Source organism: Berghia stephanieae, chromosome 11, assembly GCF_034508935.2.
Source record: "Berghia stephanieae isolate SIO BIC M18660-M18661 chromosome 11, UCSD_Bste_1.3, whole genome shotgun sequence".
NCBI lineage: Eukaryota > Metazoa > Mollusca > Gastropoda > Nudibranchia > Aeolidiidae > Berghia > Berghia stephanieae.
Window position 1 is genome coordinate 961,208 of NC_088370.1, and position 18,582 is coordinate 979,789.

Sequence of the window (18,582 nt, forward strand, 5' to 3'; positions counted from 1 at the left end):
TCACACAGTACAACACATTCTTTCATCAGATTTTTATTATTATTTTTTTTCTATTGTAAAATCGTTTACTATTTCGTTTCACCCACCCCCTCCCATTTTCTTCTTGTTTCTTTCACAAGTACGAAACTTTTGCGATTATTTCGAAAAACGGATCAAGTTTTCGCGGAATTTATTTTCAATCGTTATCGTAATGTTAAGTTGTTGTTTTTGTAACTTGTAACTAATACAAAAGTTGGATCATACCCGAAACGAATTTACGTTTGTTTACCATAAGCTACAATAGGAATCAAAGCGTAAATCAAGCGGCTCAAAATGTATTTCTGCTTTTCCCATCGAGAAAGATATAAATATAAAACTTGAAGTAATTTGCTTTGATTCAAGATAAGTAGAGATCTGATTTCAATGGTCAATAATTTATAAAGTGATCGTTCAGAATGAAACTGTTGTAATAACATCTATCGACTCCCTTCGCCTTCATTTTCGATAAAATAAACTCCTCACTCCTGATGTTTATATTTGTCACCAAACTCGCTATTTATACGATTGTGAGCTAAAATCAAAGTGTAATGATAGTTCCAAAGTGAGAAACCAAATTGTTGATGAACAAATAGAGATATTTGGATAGAAGTGAAGGCGAAAATAAAACCAACTTCAAAGTAGGAAACCCCACAGTTTGAAAATGATGACACGAGGGACAAGTGGCCTGAAAATCATTCTCAAAATTGAAATAAAAAAAAAAAAATTCCTCTCGAAAATCTGAGGGTCAAAATGACTAAGCATTATTTATGATTTCTTATACTTTTCATCATCATCATCAACTTCTCACCAGCTTTGAAAAAAATTTCAGATATATTTTGATGATTTAACAAACTTTCACAAAGTCCAATAATCATACAGAGGTCGACTGGGAATATGACGGAAGGATGATCTTATGATGAATAATCCATTTACTGAATGTATAGGGGAAATTTAGGATTTGAAGTCGAAACAAAAGAATAAAAAAAAGAAAGAAAATAGGCGGTTTAAAATAAAAACAAACAGTCTAGACTCACAAATAAAATGTTACATTGATATTGCCTATCTTCAAATAAGATATATAAAATAAAAGTTTAAGACCCCCCCCCCCCCCCAAAAAAAAAAAACAAAAACAAAAAACAAAAAACAAAAAAAAACAAAAAACAAAAACAAAAAAAAAAAAAACAACAGAAAAAAAAGAAAAAAAAAAAGAACAAAACAAAACAAACAACCAAAAAACCCCCGCCACGGAAATGTCTAATGTCGATAGACCGTCATTAGAGGAGAATCGCCTCCAATGGATTGCCAGCCGCCATCCAGAGTTACGACAGCTGATCCAGGACCCCACCATCCTCACAATCGGGCCCTTGGCATCCAAAAATGGCCCCATGATCAAAACCATCAGCAACAACCTTTGCAATGATCTTCTGGTAAAAGACAGGAGAAAATGCAATGATCGGGATGAAGCGGCTACCAGTAAAATTCGGGATAGGAAAATCTTTGAGTGGACTTGTCCTTATCGACCCACGAAAAGGTGATTGAACGCATCAGTCATTATTTGGTCAAATAACAAAATAGCCAAATGGAATGAAAACTTCAAGTATTTACAGAGAATGATAATGTCGATGTTTCAGGTTGACAAGCCCTTTGTCAACAATAGAACATGAGCTTTTATATAGAGCAATATCCACTAAATGTGTTCTAAGTGCTTTACAACAGCAACACGTAACATGTAGAACGAGACATGACGCCTGTTAGACAATATTACAATTTTTTTTTCCGACATAGACCGCTGTTAATGGCCAAGTACTCATTTTACACCTACGGTGAGAGAATGTGAGTAAAGAACCTTTCCAAGGACTCAACTATGCGCAGAGCGAGACTAGAACCTTAGAGCTTCCGATCAGAAAGTGAGTGTCATAGCACTAGGCCACATAGCCGCACGAAATACGCAATGAATGAAACCCTAAAGAGGAATAAGGGATTAGAGATTGGAGTTATGAAGTCAACAAAACAATGATGGGACATCGAATAGACAGCTCCAATTTCCTGTCCCAGCAGTTTTGCTGACAAAGGGGAAGCCCAAAACGTCCACATAATCTGTCTTCGTTAATTACATTGAATTGAAACGTCCATTCCATTTGATTTATTGTCATTTATTTCCTAAAGCTTCAACATTGTATTTTAGATAAATTTGATAATAATAATGCTGAAAACTTATATAGCGCTATCACTTCGAGAACCAGACTCTAAGCGCTAAAATTACAAATTAATTTGGCTGAAACATGCTCATTCACACACACGGGCATACACACACACACACACACACACACACACACACACACATATACAACACACAACACAAATCAGACAGCCCTATCTTGCTTCTCATACCATCTAGTAAAGACGAAACAGATATGTTTTAAGCGAATGCTTAAAAATAGATGTTTTGGAATGAGGTAAAAGTTTTCAAAAATTGGGCAGCCCTTTGTATATACGCCAGCTACCCCAATCCGATCGTTGTGTCTTGTGAATGATTTAATATAAATTGTAATAAAATGTAAAATGTTGATCATGCTGTTACACTGTTAACTTTCAACGAGGAAAAAAAAGGGGAAGTTTTTTGAATCATGAAGAATGACATTCGGTAAAATCTGTTTTGCTTGTGAGGTATTTTCCTCATTTTAGATTGGTGGTTTGTTTTTTTATTTATTTATATATTTATTTATTCATTTGTTGAGGTATTTATTTTTGTAGTTATTTTTTTATATCTATTCATTCATTCATTCATTCATTCATGGCTAATTGATATTTTGTAATTATTTAAGTGAGCCATTTTCAATGAGATTCGAAGCCATCGGTGCCGTCACCATAGGTAAACTCTAAATCTACAGTCTTTTGACTATCCCATTGTCATTCTTTTTTTACTGTTACAGAAACGACCTAAAATTGTTACAAATGTCTTAATATCCTTAACTCTCTCCTTACCGACCATTTTAAAGTATTTTCCCAAAAATGGCGTCTGGCTTACCCAGCAGAAAAATTGTTTTTTGAAAACTCAAACAATCTCTCTACAAAACAACTTATGTTCTTATTAATTAAACAAAGATCATTCTTCAAAGTTTGTGATGTACAAAATAAATCTGAATAAGGGAAATGTATATTGTGTCGTAACAAATGTGACGATTTTGCTGTAGGTGGTGAGGAGAGGGTTAAAACAAAGATACACTTAATTAGTTAAAAAAATAAGTAATTGTGCTAATCTTTACCATCTTCTCTATTTGATTCCCAGAACATGTCTTCCTGTCCCGATGTTGTCCCGAAATGACTTTAGTATTTGGAGTATTCTCAAGCAATGCATAGGAAAGGTTTGGACTATTTTATCTCTTATCACTTTGTCGTATAATAATATGTCATCAAATTATGGGCTGTGAGTTGGAATTTTTGCTACCTCAAAGAGAGATTAACAAATAATCACATAAGTAGTTGTCCCGGTTTCTATAGCATAAACAGACAATAGCAATTGCTTGCCACCCTTTGAATAAGACCCAATTGAAATAAGACAAAGGGATCCTTTGGATTGGATGGTCCAGGGTTTGAGTCCCACTCTGAGTTGCACGTTGTTAAGTCCTTGGAAAATTCTCTTTACTCACATTCTCTCACCATACTCACTCAGGCATGATGAAATGAGTACCTGATTGTTAACACGGTGCTGTCTTTGTTAGAAAAGAAAATTGTAATAGGCTTATCTTGTCCTTCCTGTTAATTGTTGCTGTTGGCTTGGTCCCCGTTGTAAAGCGCTTTGAGCACGATTAGGGGAGATAACTCTTTATAAATGCACTATGTAAAAAAAGAAATATAATTAAAAAAACAAGAAATGAAAAAATGTCTAAATCTAAATTATGTTATACAATCATCCAATAGTTACTGCTGTTTTTGGGTCATGACGACATTGTGCCTTTGGGTGTCTGGCCCGTGTGAGATCTTTGCAAAGTTGGCCGAAATGCAACGATAATTTATCATCTCAATTGTCCTAAAGGTGGGGATGAATGCAGGGAAAATGGCTCTGACAGACAATTTGTCATGTAAATGTTGCTGCTCGAAGCTCGAAGAAATAAATCACAATGTGAAATGGAATGTAAGCTTCAATTTAATATAAGAAAACAGATAAAATGGACGTTTCGGGTTTCCCCTTTATCAAGAAAACAGGATGAGTGAAACACTACAGATGAATGAGGTAACGACATTATCTAATTTATCAACAAAACAGGATGAATGAAACACTACAGACGAATGAGATAACGACATGATCTCATTCATCTGTAGTGTTTCATTCATCCTGTTTTGTTGATAAAGGGGAAACCTGAAACGTCCATTTTTCTGTTTTCGTATATTAAAATTGAAGCTTACATTCAATGTCACATTGTTATTTATAGACAATTTGTCCAAATGTTCCTCCTTTTTCACCTTTTGTCACACCATCGGCACCAAAATGAAATTATTCACTGATGTCAACATTTAAATTAAAAAATTGTCTGTGAGATTCTGACGGCATCCATCGCATCACCTTTTCCCATGTTTATTTCCCATAATGCCTTTACATCTTGGTTTGGCCATTGAAATAGATTGTCTCTTCCGAATGTTTGTTCCACCAGGAACTCTCCAAGATAACCATGCCAGTCGTTTTCAACGAGCCCCTCAGTTTCATCCAGCGACTGTCGGAGTACATGGCGTACGCCCCTCTCATCGAGAAGGCAAACTCCTGTGATGATCCCATTGAGCGGATGACGGTAAGTGTTTTAGTGGTTGTGTGGGCTTGTGGTGTGACTCTCGCTTTCGGATCGGAAGGTCCTGAGTTCGAGCCTCGCTCGGCGCATAGTTGAGTCCTTTGGAAAAGGCTCTTTACTCACATTTTCTCACCCTACTTAGGTGTAAAAATGAGTACCTGGCCGTTAGCAGCATTGTCTCTGTCCGAAAAAAAATTCTGATATCGCCTAACAGGCATCATGTCTAGTCCTACATGTTAAGTATTGCTGTTGGCTTGGGACTCCTTGTAGAGCGCTTTGAACTCAGTGGTACGGTCTTTTCTGCCTACCCAAAAGGTATCGAGTCGATCGCCCGCTGCTGCGCTGTGTCACCTCGCCCTAGCTCAATTTGCGGCGCTGCACTATGGCTGACGCCTGGGTAATTGCAGTCTTCCCTTGGAATAGACCCTAGAGACAAATTTCCCCATGGGGATGAATAAAGGGTATTTTTTTTTTTCATTTAAAAAAAAAATAAATGCTCAATATTTTTGTTTTGTTTTTGTATTATTCTACACCTTGTGACAGCATTTGTTGCTTCATTATTGTCTTCTAACCTGGTCTGGATCTTGTTTTGTTTTTTGTATTAAAGTCGGGAATAAGGTCCTTTTCTCATTTTGGTCCGTCTGTATGGAACACCATTCCACAAAGTATTCAGGAATCCAAATCATTGTCTGTGTTCAAGAAATCCTTGGAAGACATTTCTTTTTGGATGTCATGTACTTTAAATATTGTTTGTGTTGATGTAATTTAAAGCACCAAGAGCCTCATTATTATTATTATTATTATTATTATTATTATTATCATAATCATCATCATCATCATCATCATCTTCATCTTCATCTTCATCATCATCATCATCATTATTATTATTATTATTATTATTATTATTATTATTATTATCATTATTATTATTATTATCCTACAGCTCGTGGCAGCATTTGCCGTCTCCGCATTGTCTTCTAACCTGGACCGGATCGGCAAGCCGTTCAACCCGTTACTCGGTGAAACCTACGAACTGGACAGGCCCGATCTGGGCTTCCGATTCATCGGGGAGCAGGTTTCCCATCATCCTCCCGTCACCGCCTTCCACGCTGAAGGCCAGACTTACACCTTCTGCGGGTCCATCTCGCCCAAGCTCAAGTTTTGGGGCAAAACGGTGGACATCAACCCTAAGGGTGTCATCACACTGGATTTGCAAAGGTGGGGATTTGATGTGGGATTGTGTGACTCTGCCTTTATTTTTCTCTGTATATTTTCCCCCCTCTATCTCTCACTTTCTCTTACTACACTAAGCGAACACATTTGGAACCTCAAAGAAAAAAAAACATACAATACAACATTACATGGAAAATCATCCCCAGAGCACAGTCGTACTCCCCTTCTTCTAAGATGTGCAACCTCTGCTTGGAAGAAAAATTCTTCATCAGCACAAAACCGAACATGACAACACTCAACAGAAGAAATGAACTAACATCCTCATGCAGACATAGAAACAAACTCCTTTTATGTAATTACGAACCATCATAAACCGCGAAGCCGAAAAGTACGATAAACACAACAATCTGCTTTCACTTTCACTTCCTGAGAGCGAATGCTCGAAACAATATTGTAGAAGTTGATCATAATTGTACTTGAAATATAGATAGAAGACAAGACAAGACAGAAAGATAGATAGAATAAGATAAGATCGATAAGATAAGATAAATAAGATAGATATATAAGATAAGATAAGATAGATAGATAGATAGAATAAGATAAGATAAGATATATAAGATAAGATAAGATGGAAATTGATTTTAGACTAACGATTATAAACAAGGAATACAGAGAGATTAGAAAGCAGTGTCATACTTGCCATAATAATCAACCAATTGATTGTGGGCAATCAAAGGAAGAAGAAGAAGATAAGATAAGATAGATAGAATAAGATAAGATAAGATCGATAAGATAAGATAAGATAGATAGATAGAATAAGATAGTTAGATAGAATAAGATAAGATAAGATAAGATAAGATAAGATAAGATAAGATAAGATAAGATAAGATAAGATTAGATAGATAGATAGATAGATAGATAGATAGATAGATAGATAGATAGATAGATAGATAGATAGATAGATAGATAGATAGATAGATAGATAGATAGATAGATAGATAGATAGATAGATAGATAGATAGATAGAATAAGATAAGATAAGATAGATAGAATAAGATAAGATAAGATAGGTAGACAGATAGAAGATTAAGATAAGATAAGATAAGATAAGATAGATATTAACATTAAAATAATATAAAGTCTGCAGTCATGAATAAGAGAAAAAATGGAAATGATTACAAATGAATATGGAAGTAATGATCTATTTATAGATTGGTCACAACAATTATTTATTTTATTTTTTAAATTTTTTGTTTGTTTGTGTGTTTATTTGTTTTGAGCATATTTTTAAAATCCCATCCACTACCATGCTAATCTTTTGTTTTTGTTTTTGTTTTGTTTTTTCAGCTACAACGAGATCTATACGTGGTCAAATGTGAACTGTTGTATTCATAACATCATCGTAGGAACTTTGTGGGTGGAACACGTGAGTTACATACAGCCCTTTGGGGAGGGGGAGGGGGGGGGGGGGGGGGGGATTTGAGGTAGTGAGCTTTCAGCTTTGGCTTTTTTCTATATATAGCCCAATATCCACTGAACGTGCTCAAAGTACTTTACAAATGGGGACCCCTGACCAACAGCAACAGGAAACGTGTAGAACAAGACATGACAGGCAGGCAATATTACAATATTTTTTTTACTGACTGAGACAATGCTGTTGACGGACAGGTACTCATTTTACACCTGAGTTCTGTCAGAGAATGTGATTAAAGAGCCTTTTCCAAGGCCTCAATCAACTATACGCTGAGAGAGGCTCAAACCCAGGACCTTTCGATCCGCACAGGAAGTGGAATGTATAACTGATTCAGGACTGAGAGTTTTCCCAGTACAGTCCCGTGTCATAGTCAGCAATTTTGTTATGTAGACAACATAACCTGGGTGGGGTTCCTGACCTCCCATAGTTGGTAGGGAGGTCACTAACTGTGTCTTTTATCCCCCTATATCTGGGTGGGGTTCCTGACCTCCCACAGTGGGCAGGGAGGCACTTACTGTGTCTTCTATCCCCCTATATCTGGGTGGGGTTCCTGACCTCCCACAGTGGGCAGGGATACACTTACTGTCTTCTATCCCCCTATATCTGTTTTCCATCATGCTTTCTGTCTTTGTCTTGGAATGAGACTACTTGGTTTTGTCCTGGCCCTGGCCGGATACCCTGGCTGAGAGCGAAACAGTCAAATGTATAGTTTTGGGGGCTGATAATTTTTTATAAAGCGCAATATCCACTAAATGTGCTCAAAGCGCTTTACAAGGGGTCCCTGACCAACATCAACACTTAACATGTAGAACGAGACATGATGTCTGTTTGGCGATATTACAATGTTTCAGACATAGACAACGCTGTTAACAGCCAGGTACTCATTTTACACCTGAGTACGGTGTGAAAATGTGAGTAAAGAGCCTTTTCCGAGGACTCAACTATGCACAGAGCGAGGCTCGAATCCAGAACTTTCCAATCTGAAAGCGAATGTCATACCACTAGACCACATAGCCGCACTTCTTTCTGTTTTTCTGTCTTTTTCTCCTCTCCACTAATGCCATCTGTCCGTCTTTCCCGTCCACAGTACGGGACCATGGAGATCACCTGCAACAACTCCAATATACGAGCCGTCCTCAACTTTAAGCAATCGGGCTGGTTTGGCAAGGACATCCACAAGATTGAGGGATTTGTTTACAGGGGCAAGTAAGTCACAAGTGTTTATTTTGGGCATATTCTGAAAGAATTTGCTCCCCGAACATTTTAATCTTTATTTGAAGTAAATCGGGTGAATTTTCATGAAGTTATGGTCAGATGTTTGGGAAAGGTATCCAGCAACTTTTCTCAAATTTCATACTTTTTCAACTTGAATAGCTCTAAAAATATTTAGAAGTGAAATTCAGTTTTGATATTTCCCAAAGATGTACAAAATGGGTTGATTTAATCATTTATGATAAGAATTCATTTTGGATAAAAATTGAACTTCTAACTAAACTTGGCAATATCTCAGTTCATACCTTTTCACCATCCGACTGTTTATGTCATTCACTGTAATAAATATGTCCCCACAGACAAAAAGAAGTGGCCATTTATGGCAGTTGGGTGAAATCCTTGTACGCTCTCAATGCCGACAGTTACGAGAGGCAGATGATGGAGATGGAAGGGAAGGGGAAAAGCCATAAGGTGAGTTGCCAGGTAGTTTTTGGTACTATTTTATTGGGTTTTTTTGGGGTTTTATTTTTTTTGGTCATCAGTGTGTTAAATTGTTGTCGTAATCGTCGTTGTCATCATCTTCATTGCTATGATCATCATCATCACCATCATCTTTTTCATAATTGAGGTCATTGCCATCTTCACCATCTCATCATTGACCTCATCATCATCACCATCATCTTCATCATGAAGATCTGACAAAGCATGTATAAAACAGTGTCGGATCACTGTTGGTGGCTTCTACTTCTTGATTACAATTTCAACCTAGAGAATAGGATTCAATAGAGCATTCGCCTCACACTGAAGGGAATCGAGATCGAATTGTATGAAGTCATGTTTTTTTATCTGACCACCCAACCCCCATCCCCCTGTCCACCAGCAGTGATTGGGTATCTGGGTCTGTGTTAGATCTGGGTGAAAGTACATTGTAATAGACAGTAGCGTGATATCAAAAGGGTAACAAGCAATTTGAGCATTTATATAGCGCAATATCCACTAAATGTGCTCAAAGTGCTTTACAAAGGGTCCCTGACCAACAGCAACACTTAATATGTAGAACCAGACATGACGCCGTTTAGGCGATATTTACAATTTTTCTGACAGAGACAACATGTTAATGGCCAGGTATTCATTTTAAACCTGAGTACGGTGAGAGAATGTGAGTAAAGAGCCTTTTCCAAGGACTCAACTATGCGCCGAGCGAGGCTCAAACCCAGGGCCTTCCGATCCAAAAGCGAGTGCCATACCACTAGACTACATAGCCACACATTGTAACTGTCCTTTTCAGACTATAGTATTCATAATAAACTCTGGCTCCTTGGGTCTATACTCTATGGCTGTAAAAGACCACTTTAGATAATGACTATAAGTAATATTTCTCCCATTTATACTCTCTCCCCCCCTCCACTCCCTCTTCCTCCCCCCCCCCCCCCCCCCCCCCCCCCTCTCTCTGTTTCAGGAAAAGAGGGAGGATTCTAAGACTTCCTTAACTTCCAACCTTGAACTCAAAGGTCAAAGGTTGATATGGCAGGTTCATCCGAAGCCTGCGAATTCTAAAAATGTAAGTTCTTCTAGTTTGTGTCTTCGTCTTTTTTATTATTATTTTTTTTTGATGTTTGTATTCATCAAATTTCATTCGCAAGAAATAAATAAATAATCAAATATATAAATAAACTTTACTCGTCCATCAAGAAATTGGTTTTATATAAATATTATAAAAATGTTATATTTTGATGTTTGTGTTAATCAAATTTTATTCACAGTAAATAAATAAATAATAATAAGTAAATAAATAATCAAATAAATAGATAAACTTTATATTGATCCATAAAGAAATTGGATTTATATAAATATTATGAAAATAATATTATGTTTCCTTTATTTTATATATGTAAATGTTGCTGCTCGAAGAAATAAATAACAATGTGAAATTGAATGTAAGCTTCAATTTAATATACAAAAACAGATAAAATTGACGGCTCTGGTTTCCCCCTTAATCAACAAAACAGGACAGGACTTTATTTTATAAAGCATTTATAGTAAATGAAATAAAAATTAAAGTAATTGCAACATGTGAATGCGGCCCCAAAATCTGCAATTTTTGTTTGCAAATTTTTGCAAATTTTCGAGATTTTGCAAATAATATAAAAAAAAAAAAAATCCAAACCAAAACAATAGTAATAATTTTTTAAGAAGGCAAAAAAAAAAAAAAAGAAAGAGATTAATTTTTTAATATAACAACAAAAGTAGTTTCTATTCACTCTCTCATTTTCTTCCTTTTTTTTTTTTTACTGACGCTGATATAACCTTACATTTGTTGCAAGGGCTGTAAAACCATTTAAAACACACAAATACCTGAAAGCAACAACTTTTGAAATTTACCCAAATGATTTGGACAACTGATTATCAACATTGACACGATTCTCTCCTCTCCCCCCCCCCCCCCATTTCTCTCAGTATTATCAATTCTCCGCCTTCTCGATGTCCCTTAACGAGTTGGTGCCTGGGATGGAAAAGTTCCTGGCACCGACGGACTCGAGGCTACGACCCGATATACGATCCATGGAGGATGGAAATATCGGTAAGATTTCTTCTATCTATCATTTGGTTGTTGTTGTTGTTGTTGTTGTTGTTGTTGTTGTTGTTGTTGTTGTTGTTGTTATCATTATTATTATTATTATTATTATTATTATTATTATTATTATTATTATTATTATTATTATTATTATTATTATTATTATTATTATTATTATTATTTATATATTATTATTATCATTATTATTATTATATCATCATCATCATCATCATCATCATCATCATCATCATCATCATCATCATCATCATCATCATCATCATCATCATCATCATCATTATTATTATTATTTTTATTATTATTTTTATTATTATTATTCTGGGTGGGGTTCCAACCTCTCATAATGGGCAGGGAGGTACTTGCTGTGTCTTCTATCCCCCTGTACCTGTTTTTCAATTGCTTTCTGTCTTTGTCTTGGAATGAGATTGTTTGGTTTTGTCCTGACCCTGGCCAGAGTCCTTGGCTGGGAGGGAAACAGTCGAATGTATAGTTATTGTTTTGGGAGATGATATTTTTTTCCTTGTAAATCATCTCTCTGTTGTTTATTGTTATTTTTTATTTTTAACACATGATTTGTTAACATTTGAGTGTATTCCTCTTAGTAAGATCTTGTGCTGGTGTCTGGGTGAAACTTTTAGGTGATCTCAAACTAAGTACTTTGATAGTGTGCTCTTGGAATCTCCATCCATTTCCTATTTGAACCAATTCCCCTTTGTCTTACCTTTTCTTTTGTGCTTTAATTGTCCTAGAACTTTTTACTATCCCCATTTTCTCCCTTTTTACTGTCGCTGATATGACCTTAACTCTCTCTTTACCAGCTATTTTTAGAATTTTACCCCAAAACTTTATACTCACCCAACACAAAAATAGATTTTTTAAACAGATAAGTAACGAGTATATTCTATATTTTGTTCAGAAAAATGAGTTCTGCAACAAAATGTCGAGTTTTTATGGCTATAACTATAACGAAATGAACTCAGAATAAGTAAATTGTTGGTTGCATCGTAACAAATGTGACGATTTTTCTATGGGTGGTAAGGAGAGGGTTAATGTGTTGCAAGCGTCGTAAAACACTTAAAAACAAACAATGTGTCCATTGATTAATCCCCTTTTTGGTCGCATGTCTTTCCATAGACGGGTCTGCCATAGAGAAGAACCGAGTGGAGGAAAAACAACGAGACAAGAGAAAAGAGAGAAAGAAGAAGAGCCTGGAGTGGACACCTACGTAAGTCGTAGATTTTATATAGTGCAATATCCACTAAACGTGCTCAAAGTGCTTTACAAGGGGTCCCTGGCCAACAGCAACATTTAACATTTATGATGGTACATGGCGCCTGTTAGGCGATGTTACAATTTTTTTTGGACAAAGACAACACTGTAAACGGCCAGGTACTCATTTTACACCTGAGTCAACTGTGAGGGAATGTGAGTAAAGAGTCTTTTCCAAGTCCAAGGACTCAACTATGCGCCGAGCGAGGCTCGACCCCAGGACCTTCCGATCCGAAAGCGAGTGTCATACCACAAGACCACATAGTCAAACAAACAAACAAACAAACAAACAAACAAACGATTTGACAGTTTTCCTGTCAGGCAGGGATTGGCCTATCATCTTGTGGTTCTGATCTAAATCTAATCTAATTTAAATCAACACAAATCCTCACTCAAGGGCTGAAGTGGCTGAGTGGGTAAGGCATTGCATTGTGACCCGGAAGGTCCGGGGGTCGAGCTGCGCTTTAGGCACTTTCGATTTTTTTCCTTGGGAAAGATTATATTAACACTCAATTTGCTTACTTGGACACCGTAGGTGATTCCTGTTGACATCAGACATCTTGTTTGATGAATTATCTATGGGGGGGGGGGGGGGGGGGTCCCCGATAGCTCAGTTGGTAGAGCACTCGCTTCACTCGCAAAAGGACCGAGATCGATCCCGGGTGCAGTCGAGATTTTTTCCGACCCACCCCCCCCCCCCCCCCCCCCCCACCTGTCCATCCAGCAGTGATTAGGTAGATGGGTCTGTTAGATCGGGTGGAAAATACTATGCGATAGACTAGCATCCAATCCAAAGGGTAGCAAGAAATTGCTATTGTCCGTTTCACGCTATCGAAACCGGGATAAACTCCGGCTCCATGGGCCGATTGGCTCTGAAGGACGACTCACCACTTCGTGGAATGCCTAGGTGATGATGGAATGCCAAGGTGATGAAGGAATGTCTAGGTGATGATGAAATGCCTAGGTGATGAAGGAATGCCTGGGTGATGATGGAATGCCTAGGTGATGATGGAATGCCTAGGTGATGATGGAATGCCTAGGTGATGATGGAATGCCTAGGTGATGAAGGAATGCCTAGGTGATGAAGGAATGCCTAGGTGATGAAGGAATGCCTAGTTGATGAAGGAATGCCTAGGTGATGATGGAATGCCAAGTTGATGATGGAATGCCTAGTTGATGATGGAATGCCTAGTTGATGAAGGAATGCCTAGGCGATGATGGAATGCCAAGTTGATGAAGGAATGTCTAGATGATGATGGAATGCCTAGGTGATGATGGAATGCCTAGTTGATGATGGAATGCCTGGGCGATTATGGAATGCCTAGGCGATGATGGAATGCCTAGGCGATTATGGAATGCCTAGGCGATTATGGAATGCCTGGGCGATGATGGAATGCCTAGTTGATGATGGAATGCCTGGGCGATTATGGAATGCCTAGTTGATGATGGAATGCTTAGGCGATGATGGAATGCCTAGGTGATGAAGGAATGCCTAGTTGATGATGGAATGCCTAGGTGATGATGGAATGCCTAGTTGATGATGGAAAGCCTAGGTGATGATGGAATGCCTAGTTGATGATGGAATGCCTAGGTGATGATGGAATGCCTAGTTGATGATGGAATGCCTAGGTGATGATGGAATGCCTAGGTGATGATGGAATGCCTGGGTGATGAAGGAATGCCTAGGTGATGATGGAATGCCTAGTTGATGATGGAATGCCTAGTTGATGATGGAATGCCTAGGTGATGATATCTTCTGATGTCGTGGTGGACGGACATAATTAAAACATTGTATTTTTCTTTCTTTCCACAGATGGTTCAAGGTGTCACCTCACCCGGTCAGCAAGAAGGACGAATGGACGTTTGACCCCTCGTACTGGGAACGACAATGGAAACGGTGTCCAGATATATTTTGATGACGACGACACGCCGCTGGTTGCTGCATTACCAATCTCTAGGATAAAATCGTTTATTGATGTGTATTAGTAGGTCTGTGTGTTGATGAATTATTTATTTATTTATCATAATGACGATGGTGATGATGATTATTATTCATTATTGTTATTTTATTTTAATTCTTCATTCATTTATGATTTCATCTAATTCAATGCTTAGACATGTTCGTCTTCCCAATAAAATCTAGGATAATAAATGAATTATGAAAACGTTTTTTGGAAAGTTCGTATACAAAATATGAACCAAAGTGAATAAAACAAGCTTTGAAATTAAAGAAGAAAACATTATTTTTTCAAAGCTGTTTTATATTCATAAAAAAAAAACACTGTACATCTTTTTTTTTTTTAACAGTCCAGTGTCACTTTGACTTTAGAAAATATGCCCCACCCACCCACCCGCCCACCCACCTCTCTCCATTAACTCACTCAATCCTAGAGATTTTTGCTACTTTTCAAAAAAAATGTATTAAAAATGAGCATGTGCATAGATAGTTTTTTCCAACTACCATTAACATGCAAAAAATTAAAAACATTAGCTTTGATACTATGCCATTAATTTGTCTTAGAAAAATGTAATAAATAGGCATGGGGTAAAAGTAACCCTGGGTATACTACGGATATAGTCGGTGTTAGGGTTGAGTGAGTTAAAAATGGGCTGGCCTATTGGCCCAAGAAAAGGTTTTTGAGTCAGAATTATTTCAATTTTGATACCAATTCTTTCTTTTTTTAATTTTTTTTTTCAAAGCTATAATTATATTAATTTCTATCCATCTTTTTTCCCCTCACCAATCGACCTTGACCCTTTCATAATGGTTTTGATCTCAAGAGGGTTGACATGTCTGACTTTGAATCAGACTCATGAATATTCATGTTTTTCTTGTCCATGTTTAAATGACTTGTTGATAAAACCCAATTTCTTTCTGCGTAACTGATATAGTTATTTTGTTTTTTTTTCACACACAAAAAAAAATTATATTTCATTATTCTCGTTTTCATTTTAACTTGCAACCATTTTATATTGAATTGATTTGATGTCCTGATTCATTATTGCTGCAAAGGAGGCGAAATTTGGAAATGTGTACAGGTTGATACATGTACAGGTTGATAAATGTACAGGTTGATACATGTACAGGTTGATAAATGTACAGGTTGATAAATGTACAGGTTGATACATGTACGAGGTTTTAAGTTTCTGTTTGAACAGCCTAATGGCTACTGCCACTCGAGAGAAAGGGAGAGAAAGAGAGATAAATAGAGATTTAAGAGAGATAAATGTGTGTGTGTGTGTGTGTTTGTTTGTTTGTTTGTAGTGGAAACTGATGTAACCTTGCCTAGAGTGATAACTTTGACTTTGTTCAAGATTTGGGCCAAAATTAGAATTAGAGAATATATATAGTTTTGTGGCAATTTCCATTGATGAAAAAAAGTGTCAAGACTTTACAACTGTAAGAATAACAAGGAGATTCTAACTCCAAATTGTCCAAATTCATTGAGACAGACAGAGTAATTCCCCTTGAGGCAAAGTTACATCTCTCGATGGTATTTGATTCTATCTTACCTGATATTGCATTCTGTTCATTGTTGTTACCGTAATATATAAACTGTTTATCGTGTCTTTGATTTATCACGTTGGCGTTCTCACCTTTGGTATCCAGACGATGGCCGTGAGTGACCTTGACATTCACACATTCCAATCACTTCTGTTCCTCACTTCGTCCATTGTTTTCTTTTTAAATAAGAAATTAATTTTTTGAACATAGAAATCAACCTCAGATCTCCCCTTGTGCATTCATCATCATCATCATCATCATCATCATCTTCTTTTTCGTCATCTTATTATCTTTATCACAGCAGCCCTAACTAAAGAGGAAAAGAAAGATGTGGATACTGGCTGGGGTTCCTGACCTCCCATAATGGGCAGGGAGGCACTTACTTACTGTGTCTTCTATCCCCCTATATCTATTTTCCAACTTGCTTTCTGTCTTTGTCTTGGAATGAGATTACTTGGTTTTGTTTTGTTCCTGGCCGGATGCCCCCGTGGCAGAGAGGGAAACATTCAAATGTATAGTTAGTTTTGGGAGATGATATTTTTTTTCATTGTAAATCATCTCTCTGTTATGCGCTGTATTATGTTTTGTTTATATTATATATGATTTGTAAAACATTTGAATGTATTCCTCTTAATGGAGACCTGTGCTTGTGTCTGGATGAGACTTTTAGGTGATCTCAAACTAAGTACTTTGATGGTGTGCTCTTGAAATCTACACCTGTTTCTTATTTGAACAAATTCCCCTTTGTCTCACCTTTTCTTGGGTGCTTTAATTGTAATTCTAGAGCTTTTTAGTGGCGCTGATTTGACCTAAATGTGTTGCAAGCGCCGTAAAACCTTAAAAACAAATAAAAACAGAACAAAGATGTGGATTGTTCTATTTAAAAATTTATTTTTTTTTACATTGAAATTTATTATTTTTACCAACTCAGTTTCATCGTAATTGGAAAGTGTCCTCATAACTTTTTGTAAATTGTAGATTGAGGTATTTAGGTTCTAAAGCATCGTGTTGCATTGTGTTGCATCTTTATTGCAGAATTTATTGTTGTGGATACTCATTATTCTAGGTTGACTGAAAAAATCTTGTTCCCCAAACGTGACTATAACACGAACACCTTTTTCGTTCCTTCTTCTTTTTACAAAATATTCATCAGATGTCATCACTTTTGATTTTTGTTTTAGTTTTAGTTGTCGAGGTAAAAGTTATAGAACAGGGGTAAAAAAAATATTATTTTCTTCACGAAACACAACACGTCCATCTCTGTGATTTGTAAATAATGAAATTCTTCCCGTTTGTTTCTATTTTCTTTCCACTGGTAGCTTTTCCCATTTCTACCTCTTTCCCGTGAAATTGTTGATATTGTATTGTTATGTTGTTGTTGTTGTTGATTTTCTTGGTCAGCAACTCTACCTGCTCAATCTCTCTCCTCATCCCCCCTCCCCCCCTCCCCTCCCCATGAAATTGAAGACTCATTTGTTACCCGTTGTCTCTAATCGGTATTATATCAGTTTGAACTCTATGGGATAAACTTAATCTTTTTGTCAAAAAATGTTCAAGTTTTCTTGGACGCGTCTTGATTCTTTGTCTTTATTGAGGAGAATAGATAAAATGATCTGGTGTTTTAAACTGTCCAATAAGTTGCTTTGAAAAAAAAATGTTTAAGAAATGCAAGAAAAACAAAAAAAAAAAAAACAAAAAAAAACATCTCCAAAAATCAGCTTGCCTTGACTTGGGATCGAACCTCACACACTCACACTCACACTTTCTGATTGAGAATGTTGACTCGTCTTCAATCTGGATCTAACGTAATAGGTTTTAAAAGTTACCTCCCTTCCCCTTCCTTCTACCATGACATCAATGTTGTCTTTCTATTTACAATGATGCCACCAGTTGATGGTGATACAAGCTGTACAATGACGACGCCCTCATGACTTATTTTATTATATTATTATTATTGCTGTTTATCATGTGGACAGTTGGTCTAAAACAGTCTGTTCCTTATTACAGTCAGCCATTGTATCAATTCTATCTGTGATGAATGTCCAGTTTTAAGTCGAATCAATCCATGTCATTTTACTATCTGATAGCTTTTTGTTTTGAATTTTTATTTTAATATTTTTGATGGTCAATGAATTAAGTCTTGGCTAATAATAATAATATATATATGTATTATATGACTAAAAGGTGGTTTTTTGTGATATTTGCCACGATAAAAAGTTGTTTGAAAAAAGTAAGGAAAAAAATCATTTTAACGAGCTTCGATCAGTTGAATTATTTGTAAAATAAGGCAAAAACTTGCTATCTAGTTCTAAAGAATAGTAGAAATCGTTTCTGATAGGTACAAAACAGTGTGGGCAGATTCCAAGTTTGTCCACAATTTTTTCGACATTTGAAAAAACTATAACTGCTATAACGTTAATGCTAGATTATCAAATTTTGGCTTATTTTTCCTGATTTTGCACAGAGAAACTGATAAAATAAAAGTTTTTCTTTAGATTTTCCAAGTAACCTCCTAGTATTGGAGTATTTGTGAGGCGAACATGACAAAAATAAC

The 18,582-nt window shown here is 36.5% G+C and overlaps 1 protein-coding gene across 8 annotated transcripts in view; it reads left to right on the forward strand.

Moving 5' to 3' along the window:
- The window catches only part of LOC144956546 (oxysterol-binding protein-related protein 2-like), a 60,043-nt gene extending 42,560 nt beyond the window's left edge, over window positions 1-17,483 (forward strand). For 7 of the 8 annotated variants that reach the window (XM_078887113.1, XM_078887111.1, XM_078887107.1 and 4 more), the window contains exons 5-14: window positions 3,308-3,383; window positions 4,671-4,805; window positions 5,746-6,020; window positions 7,323-7,401; window positions 8,537-8,655; window positions 9,021-9,132; window positions 10,121-10,222; window positions 11,119-11,242; window positions 12,389-12,479; window positions 14,337-17,483. In XM_078887113.1, the coding sequence (XP_078743239.1) occupies window positions 3,308-3,383; window positions 4,671-4,805; window positions 5,746-6,020; window positions 7,323-7,401; window positions 8,537-8,655; window positions 9,021-9,132; window positions 10,121-10,222; window positions 11,119-11,242; window positions 12,389-12,479; window positions 14,337-14,439 (1,216 nt within the window). In that variant the 3' untranslated portion in view covers window positions 14,440-17,483. Of the gene's footprint in view, window positions 1-258; window positions 1,550-3,307; window positions 3,384-4,670; window positions 4,806-5,745; window positions 6,021-7,322; window positions 7,402-8,536; window positions 8,656-9,020; window positions 9,133-10,120; window positions 10,223-11,118; window positions 11,243-12,388; window positions 12,480-14,336 lie in introns of those variants that run through there. The other variant, XM_078887106.1, reaches the window with a different exon arrangement.
- The last annotated feature ends 1,099 nt before the right edge of the window (window positions 17,484-18,582 follow it).